The sequence below is a fragment of the Peromyscus leucopus genome, chromosome 1, assembly GCF_004664715.2.
Source record: "Peromyscus leucopus breed LL Stock chromosome 1, UCI_PerLeu_2.1, whole genome shotgun sequence".
Classification (NCBI taxonomy): Eukaryota; Metazoa; Chordata; class Mammalia; order Rodentia; family Cricetidae; genus Peromyscus; species Peromyscus leucopus.
Window position 1 is genome coordinate 165833588 of NC_051063.1, and position 21087 is coordinate 165854674.

A 21087-nucleotide genomic window follows, 5' to 3' on the forward strand; every position below is an offset into this window, starting at 1 on the left:
GGGATATATTTCTTTGTGTTACAAACAGAAAATGGCTCAGACATCTTTAAGTGACTCACCCAAGGTCATCCCACGGACAGACATCAGAGCTGGGATTCAAGCCCACACAGGCATCCCTCCAGGAGGCTTCCTACCTTGTACTTCCCTCCTCAGTGTCGAGGCTGGGGCATCACTGCAAAAGCCTGGGCCCCTCCCATGGCTCACACCCATGGGAACAACTGGTAGCAATTTGTGAAGGTGAAGGCAGTTGAGCACACACGTGTTTATCTGCCCTCTCCTCTGTACCCCTAATAGCCTGGAGAGTCATTATAAAGGTCTAGAGGACAAAAGAGTTAGGAACCTAAGAAGAGCATTGGGTGGTCAGAGTCCAAGTGCCTTGCTGTCCCCGTGGTCCAGATGTCAGCATCCGCCACCGCCGCCATGCTTCACACTATCATGATGCTCCTGCCATCCTCACAAACTGGGGACCAAGTTCTAGTGTAACTCCTGACTGTCGTCCCCACCATTGCGTCTGGCAGACATGAGGATGCCGTTTTGCCTGGGCTGCTAGACCTGGGGCAATCTCCTGCCTCAAGACACCAGACCCAGTCTGTTCCTCCCCTGCTCACAATTCTCCCGTGGCTCCCAGCACACTCCAGGGAAGAAAACGGAACTCAGTGAGTGTGGAGATCCAGTTCTGAACTCTCTAATCTCATAGGTCTTGATGCTGGATTTAGGTACCATGTGTGACATTCCACACCCACATCTCCCTCTTCCCAATCCCCAGTGTGAATGTCTCTTCTACCCAAAATGCCCTTTCCTGGTCACCATGGTCACCATTCTGGTCTCCCCGACAACCCCCTCCCATTCTTGAGGCATCTTCCTGGCTGACTCAGAGGCCTGGGGGAGGGAGGTCAAGCCGCTGTGTGGCTAGGACCCATGGCCATGAACTTGCAGGAAGTGAGGACAGGTGAAGGGGCTGGGGCAGGGGTGGGCACAGGGAGGGGAGGGAGCTGACTCCTGACCTCCTCCCCTAGAATGTGACCTTGGCCATGGCCGTGTTCACCATCCTAGCCTCCATCTACTTCTTCAACAAGGTGAGGGGGAGACAGATGCAGGAGAGTCTGCGTCTCGTGTCTCTCTTCATTTGGCCGTGTAGCCTTTTCCGTGTCGAGTTGCCATGTGTCTCCATCACGCTTCTGTCTCTGCTCTAGGCTCAGCAATGAGAAGGCATGGCTCCCCAGTCCTCCAGCCTGGCCTCTGCCTGTTCTACCATCGCTCTGGCCTCTAAGATCTAATAAATGTAACAGCATCAGACCAAGGCTGCCTTCTCCCTAAGCCCTACTCGGCACAACCCTGCCCCCACGATCAGCCAAATTCTCAGTGGGAAGAAGAAAAGTAGAGACCTGGCCCCCTAGATCTGAGGGAGGAGGCTTGGGCCCTGGACCTCTGAGTCTGAGGGAGGAGGCTGGAGCTTGGACCCCTGGGTCTGAAGGGATAGGGCTGGAGCTTGGACCCCTGGGTCTGAGGGAGAAATTCTGGAAACTGAGGCCGGAGTGACAATGACCCGTGTGCTCTCTAGTTGGAGAATCAGGGTCTGATGTCTGACCTGGGTTTTGAGGAATGAGTAGGAGTCTTTAAGGGCCATAGGTATCTGAAGGGCATTTCAGCCATGAGTGTCAGAGCACAGAGGAGAACTCCCACGGTCCCATTTACCCTCTGGCATCAAACAGCTTGTTCAGGACTTAAGGCTTATAACTTCTCTCTGAGCACTCCTGCCAGGTAAAAGTGAAAGTCTGTTTAACAGAAGGCCACACTAAGGATAGCTGGAGCTCAAAGGTGTGTGTGAGCAGACCTCGTGACTGTGTCCAGCGTCTGGGTGGTCATGATTCCTCTCTTAGTTATCTTGAGGGATGCCGACGCTTCTCCTTTTTTCTTTTCTTAGCAAACTCCTATTCAATGGCTATCACATGCAATCAACCCTTTCTTATAGAAGCGTCCAGAACGCCAAATAGGGACTCAGTTAGTCCACACTCAATCACCTTCCTGTCACCTTCTCCAATCTCCCCAAGTGAATGCTCTGAGGAACACACCTGTTTATTTCCACCCAGTATCCGAGGCAGTGGCTTCTGAACAGGGTATATGCTGGGTCTTCAGGATAAGGACTAGAAATTTCAAATCACAAACAGATTTGTGTATCTGTTTAGCTCAGAACTGTGCAATTTTAGTGGCTTGAGACCAAGCTGAACTGGCAATCGCGCCCTCTGTTGACTAGAGCCTGTAACAGCACCCTCTGACCTCAACTACAATGACTCTTTGGATGCAGAATCAGAAATAGCCGCGTGATGGCGGTGTCGGACTATCTTCCCAGCTTCTAATTGGCCAATGGGTTTGAATTTGCAGCGCATGCTGGGCCTCCCTGGGCTCTCTCCCAAACACTTCCCAAGCCTTCACCTCCTCCTGTCTGTAGAGTGGCCTCCCTCCAACCCAAGACCCCCGTGCACCTCCCTGCTCACAGGGCCCCCACCTGGCCGCTCCGCTATATCCTTAGCCCCGTGACTCAAAAGTGGTTGAGCAGTTCCACGCATGGCTTTCCACGCCATGGCTTTCCACGCCATGGCTTTCCACCTGCTGTGCCCCAACAGCTGTGGTGCCCTTTGCAAGTCCTCCATTACAAGCATTCCTTCCTGCCTAACCTCTTCTCCTCACTCCCCCGGTGGGCTTGCTTGGCTGCCAATGTGTCTTCAGCCACATTGGCAACCTTTGCGTCCTCCTCATCCCTCCTTCCCCCAGGGCTTGATCGTTTATGAGGTTTCTGTGTCCTCAGGGAGCTATCAACTTGGCATTTTCTCAACCGCAGTCCAGTGGAGATGGATATGTCTCGGGCCGGCGCTGTGGGGACCCACTGAGGGCTTTGTCAATTCCCACCACTGAGCTTGGGGTGGGGTGGAGCATTGATTCTGCTCTGAAAGCTCCCCAGGGTGCTATGAATGGGCAGTTGGGGTTCTGAGGCTGCTCATTATCGAGAGGAAGCTGAGTGCTTCCCAGAGGTAGCTCTGCTGCCTGCGAGTCTTCCAGAGACCTCTACTCAGACAAAGATGGAACTCCATTACTATTATTATTATTATCATCACTATTTTAATTTTATTTTTAAAAGTAAATATTTACTAAGTGTCAGGATTGCATTATGTGCTTTAAAGATTATAATTTAATTAATCAATTATTTGAGTCAGGTTAGCTGGAACTCAGTATATAAGACTAGAATGGCCTCAAAATAACAGAGATCTGCCTGTCCCTACTGGGATAAAGGGGTGAGCCACCACCCTTGGCTTTTATTTTTCAATTACATGTATGTGGTGTGTGTGTGTGTGTGTGTAAATGTGCACATATGTGGGGGGTGTCCATGGAGGCCAGAAGAGGGTGTCAGATCCCCTGGAGCTGGAGTAATAGGCTGCAAACTGCCAGACATGAGTTGGGAAACAAACTCCTAACTCAGGTCCTCTGCAAAAGCAGCAGGTGCTCCTAACCACTGAGTCATCTCTCCAGAACTGTGAGTCAGGATGAAACAGAGTTGGAATTAAGAGTTTAGGGCTGAAGAGATTGCTCAGTGGTTAAGAGCAAACGGCCTGGGTTGGATTCCCAGCAAACACATGGCAGCTCTAAATCTTCTCTGACTCCAGTTTCAGAGGACTGATGCCTCTGTGGGCAGAGCACACATGTGATGCACAAGACATAATGCAGACAGAACACTCACACACAGACAATGTTAAAAGTGAGTCTCTAAAAGAAAACAGTTTAGGCCTGAGGACACGGCTCAGTGGGTTCAAAGTACTTGCTAGGTAAAATGAGGACCTTGGTCTGACATCCCAAACCCACATGTGTGGAAGCTTGAGGCTGGAATCCCGGCACTTCTGTGCCAAGATGGAAGGCACACACAAGAAAACCCCTGGGACCGGAAGGGCAGCTCCTCTGGATACACGGTGACAAACAACACAAAGACAGCTGTCTAAGTTACTGTTCCATTGCTGTGACAAGACACCACAACTGAGACAATCCTAAAAAAGCCATTTAATTGGGGGCTGGCTTACAGCTTCCCAGGGTTGGTCCGCGCTCATCATGGCGGGGAGTGGAGTGGTGGGCAGGCAGGCCTGGTGCTGGAGAAGCAGCTGAGAGCTCACGTCCTGATCCACAGACAAAGACGCAGCAGGCAGAGAGACACACCGGGCCTGTGTGGGCTTTGAAACCTCAAAGCCCACCCCAAGTGATACACTTCCTCCAACAAGGCCATGCCTCCTCCTCCTCCTCCTCCTCCTCTTCCTCCTCCCTGGTGACTAAGCATTCAAATCTATGAGCCTATGGGGGCCATTCTCATTCAGACCACCACAGACCCTGTCTCAACTAAGGTGGAAGGTGGGGATCAGCATCCTCAGGTTGCTTTCTGACCTCAAACACACACGTCATGTCACATGCAGACCTATAGTCTGACATGAATGCACACCCATCATAAACATATACAGAAATACGATTTTTAAAATACTGTTTTTGACTGTGTATCTGTGCACATGAGCTCAGTCAACAACCATGGAGAGAGAAGGGGGCACCAGACTCCCGCCTAGGCCTTAATTTACAGGTGGTTGTGAGTTGCCACATCATTTGGAAAAGCAGCCTATGCTCTTAACTTCTGATCCATCTCTCCAGCCCCAAGAAAAGATTCTGATCTAGAGAAATGCCTAGGAGAGAGCTGTACTTCTTAAGACAGCATCACCCTCAAGTGTCTGGACTCTGGTCACATATTCGACTCTGTTATTTTTTGGAAGTTTCTGACATTACTTTGTTCAGAGGAACTTATTTTTTCTCTTTTCTTGCAAAATCACAAGATGCTTTCCGGGGCTCATCAGAAAAGATTACAGCTCTCAAAATAAAAACCATAGTCCACAGGGGAGCTAGGGCATGCTTCAATCTGCACCCAAAGTTTATAGTTTTGTTTGTGAGATTCTCCAGAAAATTGCCTTTAAAATTCTTTAAAGTTTGCAGTTTACAGCTTTGAAAAAAGCATGGCCACAGACGCTTCAGACTTGCGCAAGAGTTCGCTGCTATTTTAACCTTGGTATTGAAAACAGCTCTGTGGGGAAGGAACGCTGGTGTTTTGTAGGCAGCCATCAGAATAAACAGGTTTTTGTTCTGGGGTTTGTGCGTCTGTCGTTTGGTTTGGGATGGGAGGAAGGTGGCGCGTGTGCCACAGCCCTTGCCTGGAGGTCAAAGAAGGGCTTGCAGGGGACGTTTCCCTCCCCTGTGTGGGGCCCGGGTATTGACGCAGGCTGTCAGGCTTGGTAGTGAACGGCTTTCTTTACCCGCTGAGCTAGCGTGCTGGCCTGCAGATATGGATGGTGCTGGAATTCTTGACTCTAACTGGAGACTCAGCCAGACTCTGGTGAAGGCTCCTTTCCCTTCCATGTACATCTGACAGTGTCAGAGGCTCAGGACAGCCAGATGTGGTGGTGGTGGTGGTGGTGGGTAGGCTGGTCATCCCAGCACTGGAAGGGGGCCTGAGGCAGAAGGATCACCATGTGTTTGAGGCCAGCCTGAGCTATGGAATGAGACCCTGTCTCGAAAAAAAAAAAAAAAAAACTAAAAAACTAGAGGTAGGTGGAGCTCAGCTTTGGGGTTGAGAGGTGGCATGGAAGGAGAGCACTTTTAGAATCCTCTCGTGAGCTGGAGCATGGCTCATTGGTCGAGCCCCTGCCTAGAAAGGTTGAGCTCTGTCACAGTGGCAGGGCTCTTCCTAGCATGCTCAAAGCCTTGGGTTCCATTCCCAAAGGGGAAGTGTAGTTAAAAGGGACTTGGGATTTCAAAATCCCAGAAGAAAGACACTTGGCCAGAAAGCCGCTCCTCCAGAGGTCCGGAGCTGGCGGGTCTCTCTCCAAACCATGTCGTGGGGCAAACATCCAGATTTATGTGCGGGACTGTCCCAGCACCAGTACTGGGTTTTGGGCCTCAGGAACTGCTCAGTTCTGGGCCAGCAGGGGTGGCTGGTGACCAGGACTCTGTTCCTGTGTTCGTGTCCAGGCCAGGACAGCTGACTGCCTCACACCTGTCTCCTCTCCCAGGCTGCCTGCCTGCCTCCCCACCCCGTTCTTCCTCACACAGTTCTGTTTACACACACCACTGGAGCCTCCTAGGTTCTGTCTGTACCCTGTACACTTGCCCTGTCTGTCACCCCTGCTCCCTGTCAGGACCTCTGTCTGCCACATTCTGTGTGACTCCAACAGGACCAACTGCTCCCTCTACCTGTGTGCTCTATGCACAATCTCTTTCTTCCTCTGGGTCTCTGTCCCTCTTTTCTAAGTCTCTCTCTCCTCCCCACCCCACTTCCTGTGCCCTTATTTCAGCCCGACCTCCATTTTCAGAAGACAGAAGCCCCCCCACCCCAGACTGTGCCCTGCTCCCTCAGGCTGCCCCAGAGCCTCTCAGCCTCCACCCCCAGTGCCCAGGTTCCTCTGCCGCCTCCTCTTCCTCTTCCTCCTCTTCCTCTCCTTCCTGTCGATGGAACCTCAGGGCCTGGCCTAGTCGTCTCTGGATTTCCTTGTCCCCACATACATACAGCAGTGGGTTGAGGAAGCAAGTTGATGCCAGCAGAGTGAGCCCCAGAGGCCTTAGCAACCCCCACACATCCCCCAGCTGCAGCCTGGGCCCCCACATACCCAGGAACTTGAGCAGCATCAGAAGGTGGAAGGGGAACCAACAGATGAACAGCATGGCTGCAGTGGCTCCCGGCAGACTTAGCAACGGAGGCCGCCCGGAGACCCTGGCCAGCTGGAGCTGCCCCCGCACCACACTGTGGAAGACACTCAGTACCCCCAGTGGCACCCCAAACCCAAACACCAGCTGATCAAGCACAGGGCTCCAGGCCAAGGGGTCCTGGCCATGCCTGGGGGATTCCAGGGCCATTGTCCTGTTGCAAGGGTCACTCCAGCCATTCCCATCCCTCCGAGTTCCCAAGGCTCTCCCAGCCAGGCCCAGCAGAAGGATCCAGAACCCACCAGCACAGATAACTATTTGGCGGACTACACAATGACCCAGTGCCCAGGATGGTTGGAGCAAGGAGGTACAGTGGTCAGCAGCCACATGAGTCAGCAGCCGGCCGCTGGTACTGAAAGCCAAGAAGGCCAGACCTGGATCCAGGTGGCAAAAGGTGAGGCCCAGGGGCCAGCAGCTGTGGGTCCAGGTGAGGCCGAGAGGCAGGAGCCCCAGGAAGACGATGTCAGCTATGAGCTGGTAGCCAACCCAGGCTGCAGACAGAGGGGCAGGATGGAGGGATCCTCTAGGCTGGGCCAGCAGGCTGTGGCTGGCCATGTCCAGGAGGTAAGAGACAATTGTCACCAGAGAGTAGAGGAGAAAGAGAATCGCCCAGGGCAGGTACAGAGTCCCCAGAGGAGCTGGCTGCTGCATCTCCGCAGGGTCGTCCTCCACGGGCTGCATGGAGCTGGAGAGAGAGAGAGAGAGAGAGAGACAAAGCCTCCACATCAGAGCACACACATAACCCCGCCCCATTGTCCCAAGCCCCCGGATCTGTGCCTCAGGGCCAGTCCCAGCGCCCCCAGAACCCTGGTGCCATTCTCTCTTTGTTCCTGTGACCTGTCACCAGTCTCCCCTCTTGACAAATCATGCCTCCACCACCCTGACCAGCTCAGCCCTCGTCCTCCTCTCCAATGCCCCCGAGTCTGTCCTGATAAGCAGGGCTGACGTCTGCACCCTCCACTGCCCTTTGCCTTCTATGTCTCCCCCGTGCTCTAAGTGAGTCTAAGAAGGGAATATCCTACCCGGCCTTCCCCTTCTCACCTATGACCCCCTCCTGTCTGACCCTCGCTCTCCAGCCCTCCGCTTCATCCCTACCACCTCCCTCCATTCTGAAGAACACAGACACTTCAAGTTCAAGGCTCACCCCAGAGATTAGGGATGAAAAGCCCCACCAAGGCCATGAGGAGGATTCAGGACCTGGACCCTGTCCCATCCCTCAATCCTCTGACCTCTTGGGTGTCGGCTCAGGTTTTAGACCCAGGTCTTACCACCATTTACCCCCGCCCCCATCCCCTCATGCCCTGAGCTCACCAGTCAGTGGGTGTGGGGTGTCTCCGGGATACCCAAGCAGCATCTGGTGGTCTGGTCTTCTCTTGACCCAAAGTTTAAATGCATGCTGAGCTCACAAAAAAAGGGAGTCAGACCTGGCTGGAAACCAGAGAGACCACCCAGCCAGACTGAGTCTGGGCCTCATTTCCCAATCTGAGAATGGAAGGAATAGCTTGTTCATCTGAGTACCACCACGTAGGGTCAGAGCCCCTCAGGGTCTGTGTGTTGTGACTCTACCCACTCACCAGCCTCCTGGCCACCACTTCCCTTCCTCCTGAACTGTAGTTCCTAGAATAAGCCATGTACGTGTACACACACACACACACACACACACACACACACACACACACACACTCTATCTCTGCTATCTTAACATTCTGGTATATCTGGCTTGATCTTGTTACTGCAGATACCAAACTCCTGTTCACCCTTCAAAACCTCATTGAGTGCCACCTTCTTGAGACGCCCTTCTCTGGCTATCACTTATTTTATCAGGCTGGGAGAGTGTCACTGTCCTTGAAAGCAGGGTCCATCAAGAATGGTCTATTCAAGAATGAGTTCCAGCCACACCTTGAATAAGGAGCTATCTATCTACTCTGTGTGGGCCACATTTTTTAAGGTTTATTTTTTATTTTATGCATATGGGCATTTGGCCTACATCCATGTCTATGTACCATGTGTGTGCAATGCCTGTGGAGACAAGAAAAATGTGTCAGGTCCCCTAGAACTGGAGTTACAGAAGTCTGTAAGCCACCGTGTGGGAGCTTGGAACTGAACCTGGGTCCTTCGGGAGGGCAGCCCATGCTCTTAACGTCTGAGCCATCTCTCCAGCCCCACGTACTATGATCTTAACAACTCCTGGACTGTGTGAGACTTGGGTGGATACAGTTGGCGGAGCACTGGCCTAGCCAGCAGAAAGCCCTGGGGCCAGGGCTTAGTGACACAGGCCTGCAATTCCAGGACTTGGGAGATGGAGACAGGAGGATGGGAGGTTCAAGGTCATCCTCACCTATATAGCAACTGTGAGGCCAGCCTGAACTGCATAAGACCCTGAAAGAAAGAAGACAAGATGGCTTATCAGGTAAAGACGGCTGTCACAAAACCTGGCAGTCTGAGTTTGATCCCGGGAACCACAAGCAGTCCTCCGACCTTCACACAAATATGAAATCCTTTTACACCCCCAAGTGAATAAATGAGCGCAATTTTTAAGCTTAAAATTTGATTTTATGTTTATGAGGGTTTTGCCTGCCTATAAATCTCTGAGCCACGTGAGTACCTAAAAAGGGAGGCCTGGAGAGTACGGCTGGGCTGCGGTTGGGGAAGAGGAAGTGGGTGGCAGGTTAAGCCAGGCTTTGTCTTGGGGTTGTTGTGGGAAGTGGGGGGGGGGACAAGGAAGGAGAAGGGGGTGTGGAATTGAGCCTGCAGTCAGCTCCCACCCCAGCCCTGCACCACCCACTCTGCCCATCAACTTTTTGCCAAGCTCCTAGTCTGGGCTCTCCACCCGAAGGCTGCCTCCTCTGCCCTAGGTCTAGCTCTAAGTCCCATTCTGCTCACCCTAGAGGCATCTTCTTGCCACCTCCCCCAATCCTCTCCTGCTCCCAGACCTCACATAGCCCCCAGAACGCTGGGACAAATCCCAACCTCCCGCCTGACCCATCACAGAGACCTCTTCCAGCCCTAGCTGGCCCAGCCTCTCCTCCGGACCCTGGCTTGGCTTTGGGGCTGATCTTGGTGCCCGGGGTCTAAACCTCCGGGATGGTGATGGCAGCCTGCACACAAGAGGCTGCAGGGACAGTGTCCTTCCCTTCTCCTCTTCCAGTCTCTTCCCTTCTTCTTTTCAGTGCTGCTCTGGATGTGGCATAGATTGCCTGGTACACACTCCCAGCTTATTCTATGCTGAGCCACGCCACTGGGCCCTCACTACGGGATTCTGGGCAGGGGCTCTAATGCTGAGACACACTCCTAGTTGTTTTTTGTTTTTAAAACAATATCACAGTTAAGTTGCCCAGAACAGCCTTGAGCTCAGAATCCTCCCGCCTTCAGGTAAGTAGAATGACAGGCTGCCCCAGCCCGAGGCCCTATTTCCAAGGCCTGCATCCCAGTCCTGTGGCTCCCAAACTCAAATGAGTGTGGAGCACAGCCTCAATCACCACTGTTACCATGGGTGTGGCGGGGGTCATAGACAAGAACGAGAACCAGAATTCTCACCTGGTGTGGGAGGACAACTTACTACAGGATCCCCGGGTCTTGAGGTCGAATCTTGCCTGGGCAGCGGGTCTGCCAGACCTTCTGAACAGCCACAGGATGAGAAAACTCGGGCTCTGAGGGAGCAGCCATCCGCCCCGCACCTGTTCTCAGAGCAGGTTCCACACGTCAGGGCGGGAAGAGCTCGTGACAGCTACTTCCCAACATGGGTGACAGATCCAGCCCAGACTGGGGACTCTGCCTCCCTCCACCTTCCAGGAGAGACACAGGCGGTGATTAAGAGCGAAGCCTTCCTCACTGAGGAGCTGGCTTCCACACTGTGTGCTGCAAGCTCCTGGAGCTTCGATCCACAGGGAAGGGGCCTGTGTACCTACTGTGTGCTAGGTCAGTGCTTGTTGGAAAAGGAGACTGAACAGCCTGGTCTACAGAGCGAGTTCCATGACAGCCAGAGCTGTTACACAGAGAAACCCTGCCTCGGGGGGGGGGGGGAGGAAAAGGAAAAGAGAGTGGAAAGATGAAAAGAGAAGTTACAGGCTCTCAAGCGCAGTGGTGGGCCAGCCGCTGGGTGAATCAGCCACTCCCCAAGATATTAGCGTCTCCAGTTGTCAGGCCCTTCCCCTCAAATACTAGCACCACCCCTAAGATACCGGCCCCTCCCCGTTGCCTACCCATTTACCTGACAGGTGCCCTATGAACTTGACTCAGTGCATTAATGGAGTCACACCCATCAAGCCCTGACCCCATCACCTCCTTGCTGTGTGACCCTCAGTAAGTGACTTCATCTCTCTGAGCTAAATATTCTCATCTGTGACAGAGGGTCGAAGTGCTCACTCCAGCAGCTTGCATCCATAGAGATGTCTGTCTGGGACGAAGGGTGCAGTGAGCACCTTTGAGCAACATCAACTGACAAAGTCGTCATTTTCCCATGGGATCTTGTTAGAGTAGTTCTGGTCCAGTGCACAGAGGGTCCCCAGGGAGGTCTCTGTGACTTCTGCATCCACAGAGGCTAAGCTTCTCATCAGGAAGCCTGCTCAGGATCCCACTCTCCCTTCCAGAGGAAGGCAGATCCAAGACTGACAGGGTGGCTCAGCAGGGAGAGGCCCATGGGAACTGAGGAGTGGGAACAGTGAGAACTGAGGGAATGAGAACTGAGGAGTGGGAACAGTGAGAACTGAGGAGTGGGAACAGTGAGAACTGAGGAGTGGGAACAGTGAGAACTGAGGAGTGGGAACAGTGAGAACTGAGGAGTGGGAACAGTGGGAACTGAGGAATGGGAACAGTGAGAACTGAGGAGTGGGAACAGTGAGAACAGTGAGAACTGAGGAGTGGGAACAGTGAGAACCGAGGGAGTGGGAACAGTGAGAACTGAGGAGTGGGAACAGTGAGAACCGAGGGAGTGGGAACAGTGAGAACTGAGGAGTGGGAACAGTGAGAACTGAGGAGTGGGAACAGTGAGAACTGAGGAGTGGGAACAGTGAGAACTGAGGAGTGGGAACAGTGAGAACTGAGGAGTGGGAACAGTGAGAACTGAGGAGTGTGAACAGTGGGAACTGAGGAGTGTGAACAGTGAGAACTGAGGAGTGGGAACAGTGGGAACTGAGGAGTGGGAACAGTGAGAACTGAGGAGTGGGAACAGTGAGAACAGTGAGAACTGAGGAGTGGGAACAGTGAGAACTGAGGAGTGAGAACAGTGAGAACTGAGGAGTGAAAACAGTGAGAACTGAGGAGTGGGAACAGTGGTAACTGAGGAGTGAGAACAGTGAGAACTGAGGAGTGGGAACAGTGAGAACTGAGGAGTGTGAACAGTGGGAACTGAGGAGTGTGAACAGTGAGAACTGAGGAGTGGGAACAGTGGGAACTGAGGAGTGGGAACAGTGAGAACTGAGGAGTGGGAACAGTGAGAACTGAGGAGTGGGAACAGTGAGAACTGAGGAGTGGGAACAGTGAGAACTGAGGAGTGGGAACAGTGAGAACTGAGGAGTGGGAACAGTGGGAACTGAGGAGTGGGAACAGTGAGAACTGAGGAGTGGGAACAGTGAGAACTGAGGAGTGAGAACAGTGAGAACTGAGGAGTGGGAACAGTGGGAACTGAGGAGTGGGAACAGTGGGAACTGAGGAGTGGGAACAGTGAGAACTGAGGAGTGGGATCCATGGGAACTTTGGGAAATGAGAGAACCCTGGGAGTGGGCCCTGGGACCTGAGGAAACTATGGGAGCTGTAGGAAGTGAGAGAACCCTGTGAATGGACCTGCAGGTGCCAGACCATACTGGACTCACCCTGTGCCTGGTTTCCAGGAGCCACCTCCACAGCACCCTTGTTTCCCAGGCTCACCAGGTAAACACCCGTGTTCCTCCATGCACACTCTCTTCAGCTTTGGTGCGTGTAGAAACAGAGGCAGGAGAGACAGTGGGGCATGGTGGTACACACCTGGTTCCAACATTTCAGAGGCAGAGGCAGAAGGATCAGTGGTTCAAGGCTAGCCACGGCCACATAGTGAGGTTGGGGCTAGCCTGAACTACATGAGACAAGAGAGCTGAAGACAGAGGAGGCGCGTGAGCAAGCACAAGCAATGCCTGCTCCCGCCAAGACCCTGTCCTCCTCAGCTCCTGTCAACGTCTCCTTTCAACTTGTCCTGCGTTGATTTTGTGGGTCTTTTTTTTCTCTTTTTCTTCTTGAATCACTTGCTAATTTCCTTTTGGATATTGTTTTCTCCTCCTGAGATTTAAATCTACATTAAATCTACAGCTCCTCCTCTGAGGATGACTTTGATGGTTCCAAATGAAGTGCAGCTTCTGCTTGTCTATCCTCAGAGCACGGGAATTCTTTTAAAGGGCATTCTGCAGCATCCAGGGGCTTCAGAGTCCTTCCCCTTTCTTTCCAAAAAAAAAAAAAAATTTACTTTTGTGTGTAAATTAAAAATAACTAGCATGGCTGTTTTGCCTGTAAGCCCCTCAAGGCATGGGAGTGGCCAGACACCCCCCCCCCCCGCCCGAGGATGCTCTAACAGCTGGACCCAGCCCCTTGAGATGCAGGCAACCAAGCTCTGCCCTACAGAGGAAAAAGCCCAAGATCAGGTCATAAAATCCCACCAATCCTAGGCTACCCAGGAAAGCTCAGCCCACACCCCCAAGAAACCCTATATAAAGCCTGCCTCCCACTCAGTTCCTTACTGCTTCTCTCTGAAGCAGAGGCAGCCGCCCTCCGGTGTCTTTACTAATAAATCTCTCGTGTAAGGTTTGCTGTGCTGTGTGACTGTGGTATTCCTTGGCTCTGACTGCCAGGACACCTTTCGCCTCATGTGTGTCTGTGCACTGTCTGCACACAGTGCCCTCAGAAGCCAGAAGAGGGTGTCAGATCCCCTGGAACTGGAGTTACAGATGATTGTAAGCTGCCATGTGGAGCTTGGGGTCCAACTGGAGTCCTCTGGAAGAGCAGCCAGTAACTCTTAACCACTGCACTTTCTCCTGTTCCTCTCTCTTTGTTTTTATGTGAGTGTGCCTCTGTGCAGAGGTATGTGCATGTGAGTGCAGTGCCCAGAGGGGTCAGAAGAGGGCGTCAGAACACCTGAAGCTGGAGTCACAGGCAGCTGAGAGCCTCCTGGTGTGAACTGTGGAATGATACTGTGGTTATCCCAGTGAAATGTCCTTGTTCTCAGATGAGACTGAAGGATTTACAGATAAATGTCATGATCCACACTTATATGCAGGCTTTCAGGAGACTCAGGAAACTTCCCGTAATAGACGGTCTTGTTGTCTTGTTGTTTTTTTCTGATTCTTCTTTGTTTTGCTTTTTTAAGTTTTTAAATTAGCAGATATTAATTGCACACAATAGTAAGTTTTATTATGACATATTCTCTCATGTTTATAATGTAATATTTAATCATATCCATCCCTGTTTCTCTCTCTTGTCCTCTCCCACTCCTACTGAATCCTTCTTTCCCAACTAGTCCCTGTTATGTGACATTCATTATTCCTGGGGAGATATAAACAAACATCCACTCACCCTAAATAAGGAACTGACGACACCCCAAAGAACAGATGCCACAGAAAGTCCTTTGGTGAACTGATGAGTTTTATTGGGGCTACTTACAGGGATATGGGTGAGGGTTAAGTGCAGGAGCAGAAATGACTCAAAGACAGCTTATTTTGACAAAGTCCATTCCGGCACAGGTAACAGCTCACAAACTCTGGGACCCTGAGCACACTGCAGTCTGCAGACAGCTCAACAGGTTAGGGTGTCTCTCCCAGGCAGCTGTTGGTCTGAGAGTTACTTTCAGCAGTCCTAAGTGCTCATGTATACTTGGGGAGGAAGGAGCCTAGTGAATCTGGTCAGTTTCAGGGACTTCCTGAAGCCTTTGACTTGTTTACTTCCTAGATGAAGGAGCTTCCCTCCGAAATGGAAGGTTTTTAATCTCAGAGGAAATTGGCTACATGACAGTCCTCTGTGGTTAACCTTGGTTGTCAATTGGACTGCGTCTGGAGTGAGATGGCTGCCCAAGAAAAGGTGTTGCTTGCCAAAAGGTGCCTGATGCCTTGAATTAGATTCCCCAAGACCCACAGGGTGGAAATAGAGTCAACACCAGAAAACTGTTTTCTGACTTCTACATGTATGCCATAGCTTGTACACATGTGTACATGTGCATGTGCGCACGCTCGCGCACACACACACACACACGAGAGAGAGAGAGAGAGAGAGAGAGAGAGAGAGAGAGAGAGAGGGAGGGAGGGAGGGAGGGAGGGAGGGAGGGAGGGAGGGAGGGAGGGAGAGAGGGAGAGAGAGAGACTCCTGAGGCTGACCCGTGATAGTGTAGGGTCATCTGGGAGCTAGACTTTGCAGTCTCTCTGTGGACACAGAAGCATCTCACACAGCTACTGTGGCAGGGTACAAAATGACTGTTCTGTTCCCTCTGGGCAATGTCACCTTGCAGATCTTCTCCTGGAGAGGCAAGGCCTGTCCCTCATGCCTGGATTCTGCAGTGTCTCACTTGTAAGCCCTTCCCCAGTGGGCCCGGGAGATGCTCAGTCTCTACAATATGGCCCTGTAAAGCACGAGGGCCTGGGTTCAATCTCTGGAACCCACATTAAAAAGCTCAGATGTGATTTTGCACACTTGTAAAATCTGGTGCTAGCAGAGGTCAGAAGAGGGTGCCAGATGCTCTGCAAATGAAGTTATGGATAGTTATAAATTATATGGGTGCTGGGAATCAAATCTGGATCCACTGTAAGAGCAACACGTGCTCTGAACTGCTGAGCTATCTCCCCAGCCCTGGGTGGGCTTCACATTTGAATACCTTCAAACTTGGAAGGAGATGTTCGTCAAACAGCAAAAACTGGCTGAAACATTCCATTTCTAGTCAGACAGAGGAAGGATGGACAGAACGCTTTCATTTAAGGTCACTTTAAGGAAGTTACATTTACTATGCATACTTATGACCTATTGGCCAGAAATCAGTTACATGTTCGTATATAACTGCAAAGGAAATAGGATCTTTCTCTTTCACAGTTCACCGTGTGGGAAATGGATGCTGATGTCTATACTAGAAGGTTTTTGATGATGGATTGCTGGGGGTCTTTCTAGAAGTAGAAGCAGGTCTCAGAAGTTAATGTGTTTGTTCATAGACTATGAAAGAGGATGATATGATAAAGACTATGATAGACTGAATGTAATTGGCCTCCATAAGCTCATAGGGAGCAGCGCTACTAGGAGGTGTGGCCTTGTTAGAGTAGATGTGGCCTTGTTGGAGGAGTGTGTCACTGTGTCACTGTGGAGGAGGGCTTTGAGGTTTCTGATGCTCAAGCTACACTCACTGTGAACACAGATTCCGGCTGCCTGCCTATCAAGATGTAGGACTCTCAGCTCCTTCTCCGGCACCATGCCTACCTGCACAGTGCCATGTCCCACCATGACAATAATGGATTGAACCTCTGAAACTGCAAGCCACCCTAGTTAAATGCTTTTCCTTGTAAGAGTTGCCATGGTCATGGTGTCTCTTTACAGCAATAGAAACCCTGACTAAGACGGAGGACTTCTGGTCTGAACCCGAGGGTTTCCACCCTCTGTTGGAGCACTGGTCTGAGGGACAAGATGACTGATAAAACCCTCTTCTCCAAACGCTCTGGCCAGACAGAAAACTCCTGGTGATGAAGATATAGAGGAAGGGGTTGAGGCAGCTGTTGAAGCAGCCCATGAGATGAGCAGCATCTTGGGTTTGCTGCAGAGACGTCAGCAGCACTGACTTCAACAAGAGCACCACACTAAGAGGGAACCTAGATCAGGAGTACAGCCTCTGCCTAGCAACCCCCACCGAAGGGCAGGGGTGTGGATCAGTGGTAGAGCCCTTGGCTAGGAACCCCCAGTGAGGGCTGGGGTTTGGCTCAGCCATAGAGGGCATGTGTGAGGCCCTGAATTCAATCCCCAGAACAAAAACAAAAACCAAACAAGAGGGTTGGGAGAAGCTCTGTGAGTCTACTCTACTCTAAAAGCACATGCTTCCACATGTGGTGCACATCTGTAAGCCCAGCATTTGGGAGGTGTGGGATACATGGTAATCTGAGGCTAACCTTCAGAGGGGAGGTGCATTTCCAGAAATACTGACGTCAAATTTACTAAATGGGCGGAAGCGATGGATTTACAGATACATGTGTCAGCTCCCAGTCTGAAAGGAGCTGTGGCACCAGGGACAGAACAGATTTGTCATTGCAGGCTGCACCGTGCAAGGGGAGAAAAGGCTACAAGCCGGAACGGGCCTGGAGAGACAGCCCGGCTGGTAAATACCTGCTGCACAGTCATGGGGACCTGCATTTAGTCCCCAGCACCTACACAAAAGCCTTGGCTTGGCAGTGCAAGTTTCTAATCCCATCATTGGAAGGCAGAGACAGGAGGATGCCTGGGAGTCCCTGGGCAGACGCTCCAGCTGACCCTAGGACAGTGAGAGAGCCTGTGTGACGATCAGGCATCTGAGCAAGCATGGCCAGTGTCAACTTCTGGCTCTGGCCATGCAGAGGAGGGAAGCCAGGCCTTTGGACACATTAATCGAACACTTTCTCCCTAAGCTGTGGCCTCAGTCCCTGGTCTGAGACTATGTCTTCCATGCTCAAACTGGCCATCCTCTATCTCTGCCTCCTGCGTACTACAATTACAGGCATATGTCATAACACCATACCTTGGGTGATTTCCTCGCCCACACCTGTCTTCCCTTCCCCACTCCTCACCCCCAAACTCCCCAAGCCTGCCCAGCACATCTAGACCCCATCACATACCTTATGATGCATTGGAATAGCGGGCCAGAGTCGGGCCAAGGGTTCTGACTCTGATATCTGTCTGTCCAATCAGCCCAAGCTGAGGCTCAGGGCAGGGGTGGTATAGAGCTGGAAGCAGCTGATGAAGTTGGGAGCAGATTAAGTTCCAGGAAAACATGTTGAGCAAGTGTCATGGTGACCCCAAAGATCAGTATCAAGACTGAGGGACACGACACTCAATGTAAGGCCTGGATCCTGAGGTCTAAAGAGCCACCTCCCAGACATGGTATGTGTGTCTTGGCTCTTCTCCTCCAGTCATAAAATCAGTTAAGATGTGCAAAGGACTAGATGAGCGCCCAACACAAAGCAGATGTGCAATTAAATACAACTGGCTCTCCTTATTAAAAGTAACGTGGCGGGGGCAGGTGGGGGGGTTGGAGAGACGGCTCGGCCATTGAGGGTGCTTGCTGCTCTTGCCAAGGAACCGAGTTTAGTTCCCAGCACTGGTGTACCATGGCTCACAACCACCGTAACTCCAGCTCCAGGGGCCCCAGTGCTCTCCTCTGGCCTCTGTGGACACTGCACTCATGTGTACAGACACAGACACAGACTTACACACACACACACATAATTAAAAGTGAAAGGCCCATCATAGCTGGGCAGTGTGGCACACACCTTTAATCCTAGCACTTGGGAGGCAGAGGCAGGCAGATCTCTGAGTTCGAGGCCAGCCTGGTCTACAGAGCGAGTTCCAGGACAGCCAGGACTACACAGAGAAACTGTGTCAAAAAAAAAAAAAAAAGGCTCATCAAGATAAACAGAGGACATTTATGTTTCATACACATCTTCTACTTGCAGCCTGATGGTAACTTCATAGTTTTCACAGGTATGTTGAGACTGTGACCCTCCTATTGTGGGGATTTATTAAGGTAACTCCATGTAGTTAAAAAGGAGGTTTATTTGGGGGTAACTTACAGCCAGTAAAGGGGGTGGTTACAGGATCCGGGAGAGGTGAAGTGCAGTCCAGCAGGGTTCTCTGGAGAACTCTGCTCGGTCTACCATCCAGCATCCAGGATCACAAGGAACCAAGAGGGCCGGCCCATCTGGATCTCGGGTCTTAAGAGCTCCCATCTTGGCCCTGCCCCAGGGGTGCGGCGTCATAGGTAGGTGAAGCAGGTATGAGAAGCCTCATTAGGGTAGTACTTCCAGGTCAAAGCTGGAACAGCTGCCCACTACACCCTCCCCTCAAGACAGGAAAGAATTTTGCACTATGTCATACCAATGCTCACAAAGCTCTGGGTTTCAAACACTGTGGGTTCCAATTTGAGGATTAGGAATGCCGTATAACTAAAATAGTCTCAAAATGCATCAGTTGCCACTGGAAGGGTGGTACACCCTCACCCACATTCAGAAGGCTGATGCAAAAGAACCACAAGTTTAAAGCCAGCATAAACTCCATGGTGAAACATGTCTCAAAAACACAAAAAGAGAAACTAGGGAGATGCCTCCGTGGATAAGAGTGCAGGGTGTGCAATCAAGGGGCCTGGAGTTCAAATCCACATCTCCTTGTCATAGCAGGCACAGCCAAGCACGCAAGTACAACCCAGCACTGGGGTAAGGAAGCAGGCAGAGCAACCAGTGAGGGCTGGGGTGTGGCTCAGTGGTGGAGCCCCTGCCTAGAATCCCCCAGTGAGGGGCTGGGGGTGTGACTCAGTGGTAGAGCCCCTGCCTAGAATCCCCCAGTGAGGGACTAGGATGTGGCTCAGTGGTAGAGCCCCTGCCTAGAATCCCCCAGTGAGGGGCTGGGGTGTGGCTCAGTGGTAGAGCCCCTGCCTAGAATCCCCCAGTGAGGGGCTGGGGTGTGGCTCAGTGGTAGAGCCCCTGCCTAGAATCCCCAGTGAGGGGCTGGGGGTGTGGCTCAATGGTAGAGCCCCTGCCTAGAATCCCCCAGTGAGGGGCTGGGGTGTGGTTCAGTGGTAGAGCCCCTGCCTAGAATGCCCCACTGAGGAGTGGGCGTGTGGCTGGCATGCCCACCCTTCATCACTCAAGGAAGGGCAGCACACAGCGTGTTTGCTCTCATTCCCAGCCTTTTGAAGATTCATTATGACAGATCAAATTTGCTACATAGCGTCTTGTGTTTTCTTCCTTTTTTAAATCTTGCTTTTTGTTGGGATTGTGAATGCTATTTTTAACATTTTATGTCATGAAGTATTGCGGCATGGGTGTGTGGGTTCACGTGGGTCTGTGGAAAGAAGATTCAGAGGCACTTTAAGAATAAATCTAGCCTTTCATGATTGCTGGGGGGTCCAGCCTCTTAAGGACTGAAGCACTTTCCCTTCGCCCAGGGCATTTTTATTTTTCTCAATATTTAAAGTTTAGCCAGTTGATTTCTATGTGCTCAAAACAACCTGAAAGGAGCTCCCTGAAATACAATGCCAAGTGCAAATTCCTTGATTTTCCGGGTTTCCTGAAGCAAGTTTTGCATAGGCCTTTGATCCTGGGAAACTCTCAGACAAGATTCACACAGAGTGTCTAGTTAAACAAAAGATGGATTAGGTCTAGGTGCTGCTCTCTGGAGCCGGGCCAGGAGTAGCTCAGCAGGAACGCAGCCACAATTGATAACATAAAGAAATGAAATGACTTTACTATCTTCTGTGTGTGTGTGTGTGTGTGTGTGTGTGTGTGTGTGTGTGTGTGTGTTTCTGTGCTGCATGGAGACCCCAGAGGAAGATGTCACGTCATGCTCCCCACAGTTACTCCATCAAGACAGGATTTCCTACTGTTACTGGAGATGGCTGACTTGGGGCTAGCCTGGCTGGCCAGCAAGGCCTGTGACATCTCCTGTGTCCACTTCCATCAGCACTGGGGTTACAGGCATGCATGGGCATGCTAGCTTTTCACAGGGGTTGCATGTGTGTAGCAAGCACTCTCCTCTGCTGAGCCTTGTCCCCAGCCCCTCACACAGACTTTGTATGCTGCTCTTGTAACTGAAGACTCTCTGATCTCTGTGTATTTGTCCTAGTTTTTGTTCTGATTGATTGACAGAGAGTTATATCACATTCAAATGATGACAGCTTGTTTGGTTCCCTTCTGGTCTTTGGTCCTAGAAACCCACCCCAGAATCTGTACACACCTAAGGTGCATTCTCCACCACGAAGCTCCACTCTGGCTCCTTCCTTCCCTTTAAGAATAATTTTGTTTTTAAGTGTGTGTGTGTGTGTGTGTGTGTGTGTGTGTGTGTGTGTGTGTGTGTGTGTGCGCGCACGCATATGAGTGAAGTGCCCAAAGAGGCCACAAAAGGGCATTGTTTCCCCCGAAGGTGTAGCTACAGGCAGTTTGAGCCACTGTGTGGATGCTGGGATCTGAACTCTAGTCCTCTGAGTTGAGTGAGTACTCTGAACTGCTGAACCATCCATCTCTCTACCATCTCTCTAGCCTCTTCTTTTCCTTTTCTTTCTTTATATTTTGGACAGGGTCTCACAGCCTATGCTGGCCTCGAACTCACTATCTCTGTAAGGATAAGTTTGAACTGCTCCTC

At 51.5% G+C, this 21087-nt stretch overlaps 1 protein-coding gene and 1 long non-coding RNA gene across 2 annotated transcripts; one reads left to right on the forward strand and one right to left on the reverse strand.

Annotated features, from left to right (window-relative positions):
- Window positions 1-829: 829 nt before the first annotated feature.
- Window positions 830-1296, forward strand: LOC114684361. Its single transcript, XR_005090198.1, has 3 exons — window positions 830-939; window positions 1017-1076; window positions 1194-1296. It is a non-coding gene; the product is annotated as an uncharacterized LOC114684361 (long non-coding RNA).
- Window positions 1297-6353: 5057 nt separating this feature from the next.
- On the reverse strand, window positions 6354-7458 carry LOC114684324 (formyl peptide receptor-related sequence 1-like). The gene has a single exon (XM_028858827.2). The coding sequence runs from the start codon at window positions 7456-7458 to the stop codon at window positions 6427-6429; it is 1032 nt and encodes a 343-aa protein (XP_028714660.2). The 3' UTR covers window positions 6354-6426.
- Between the last annotated feature and the right edge of the window lie 13629 nt (window positions 7459-21087).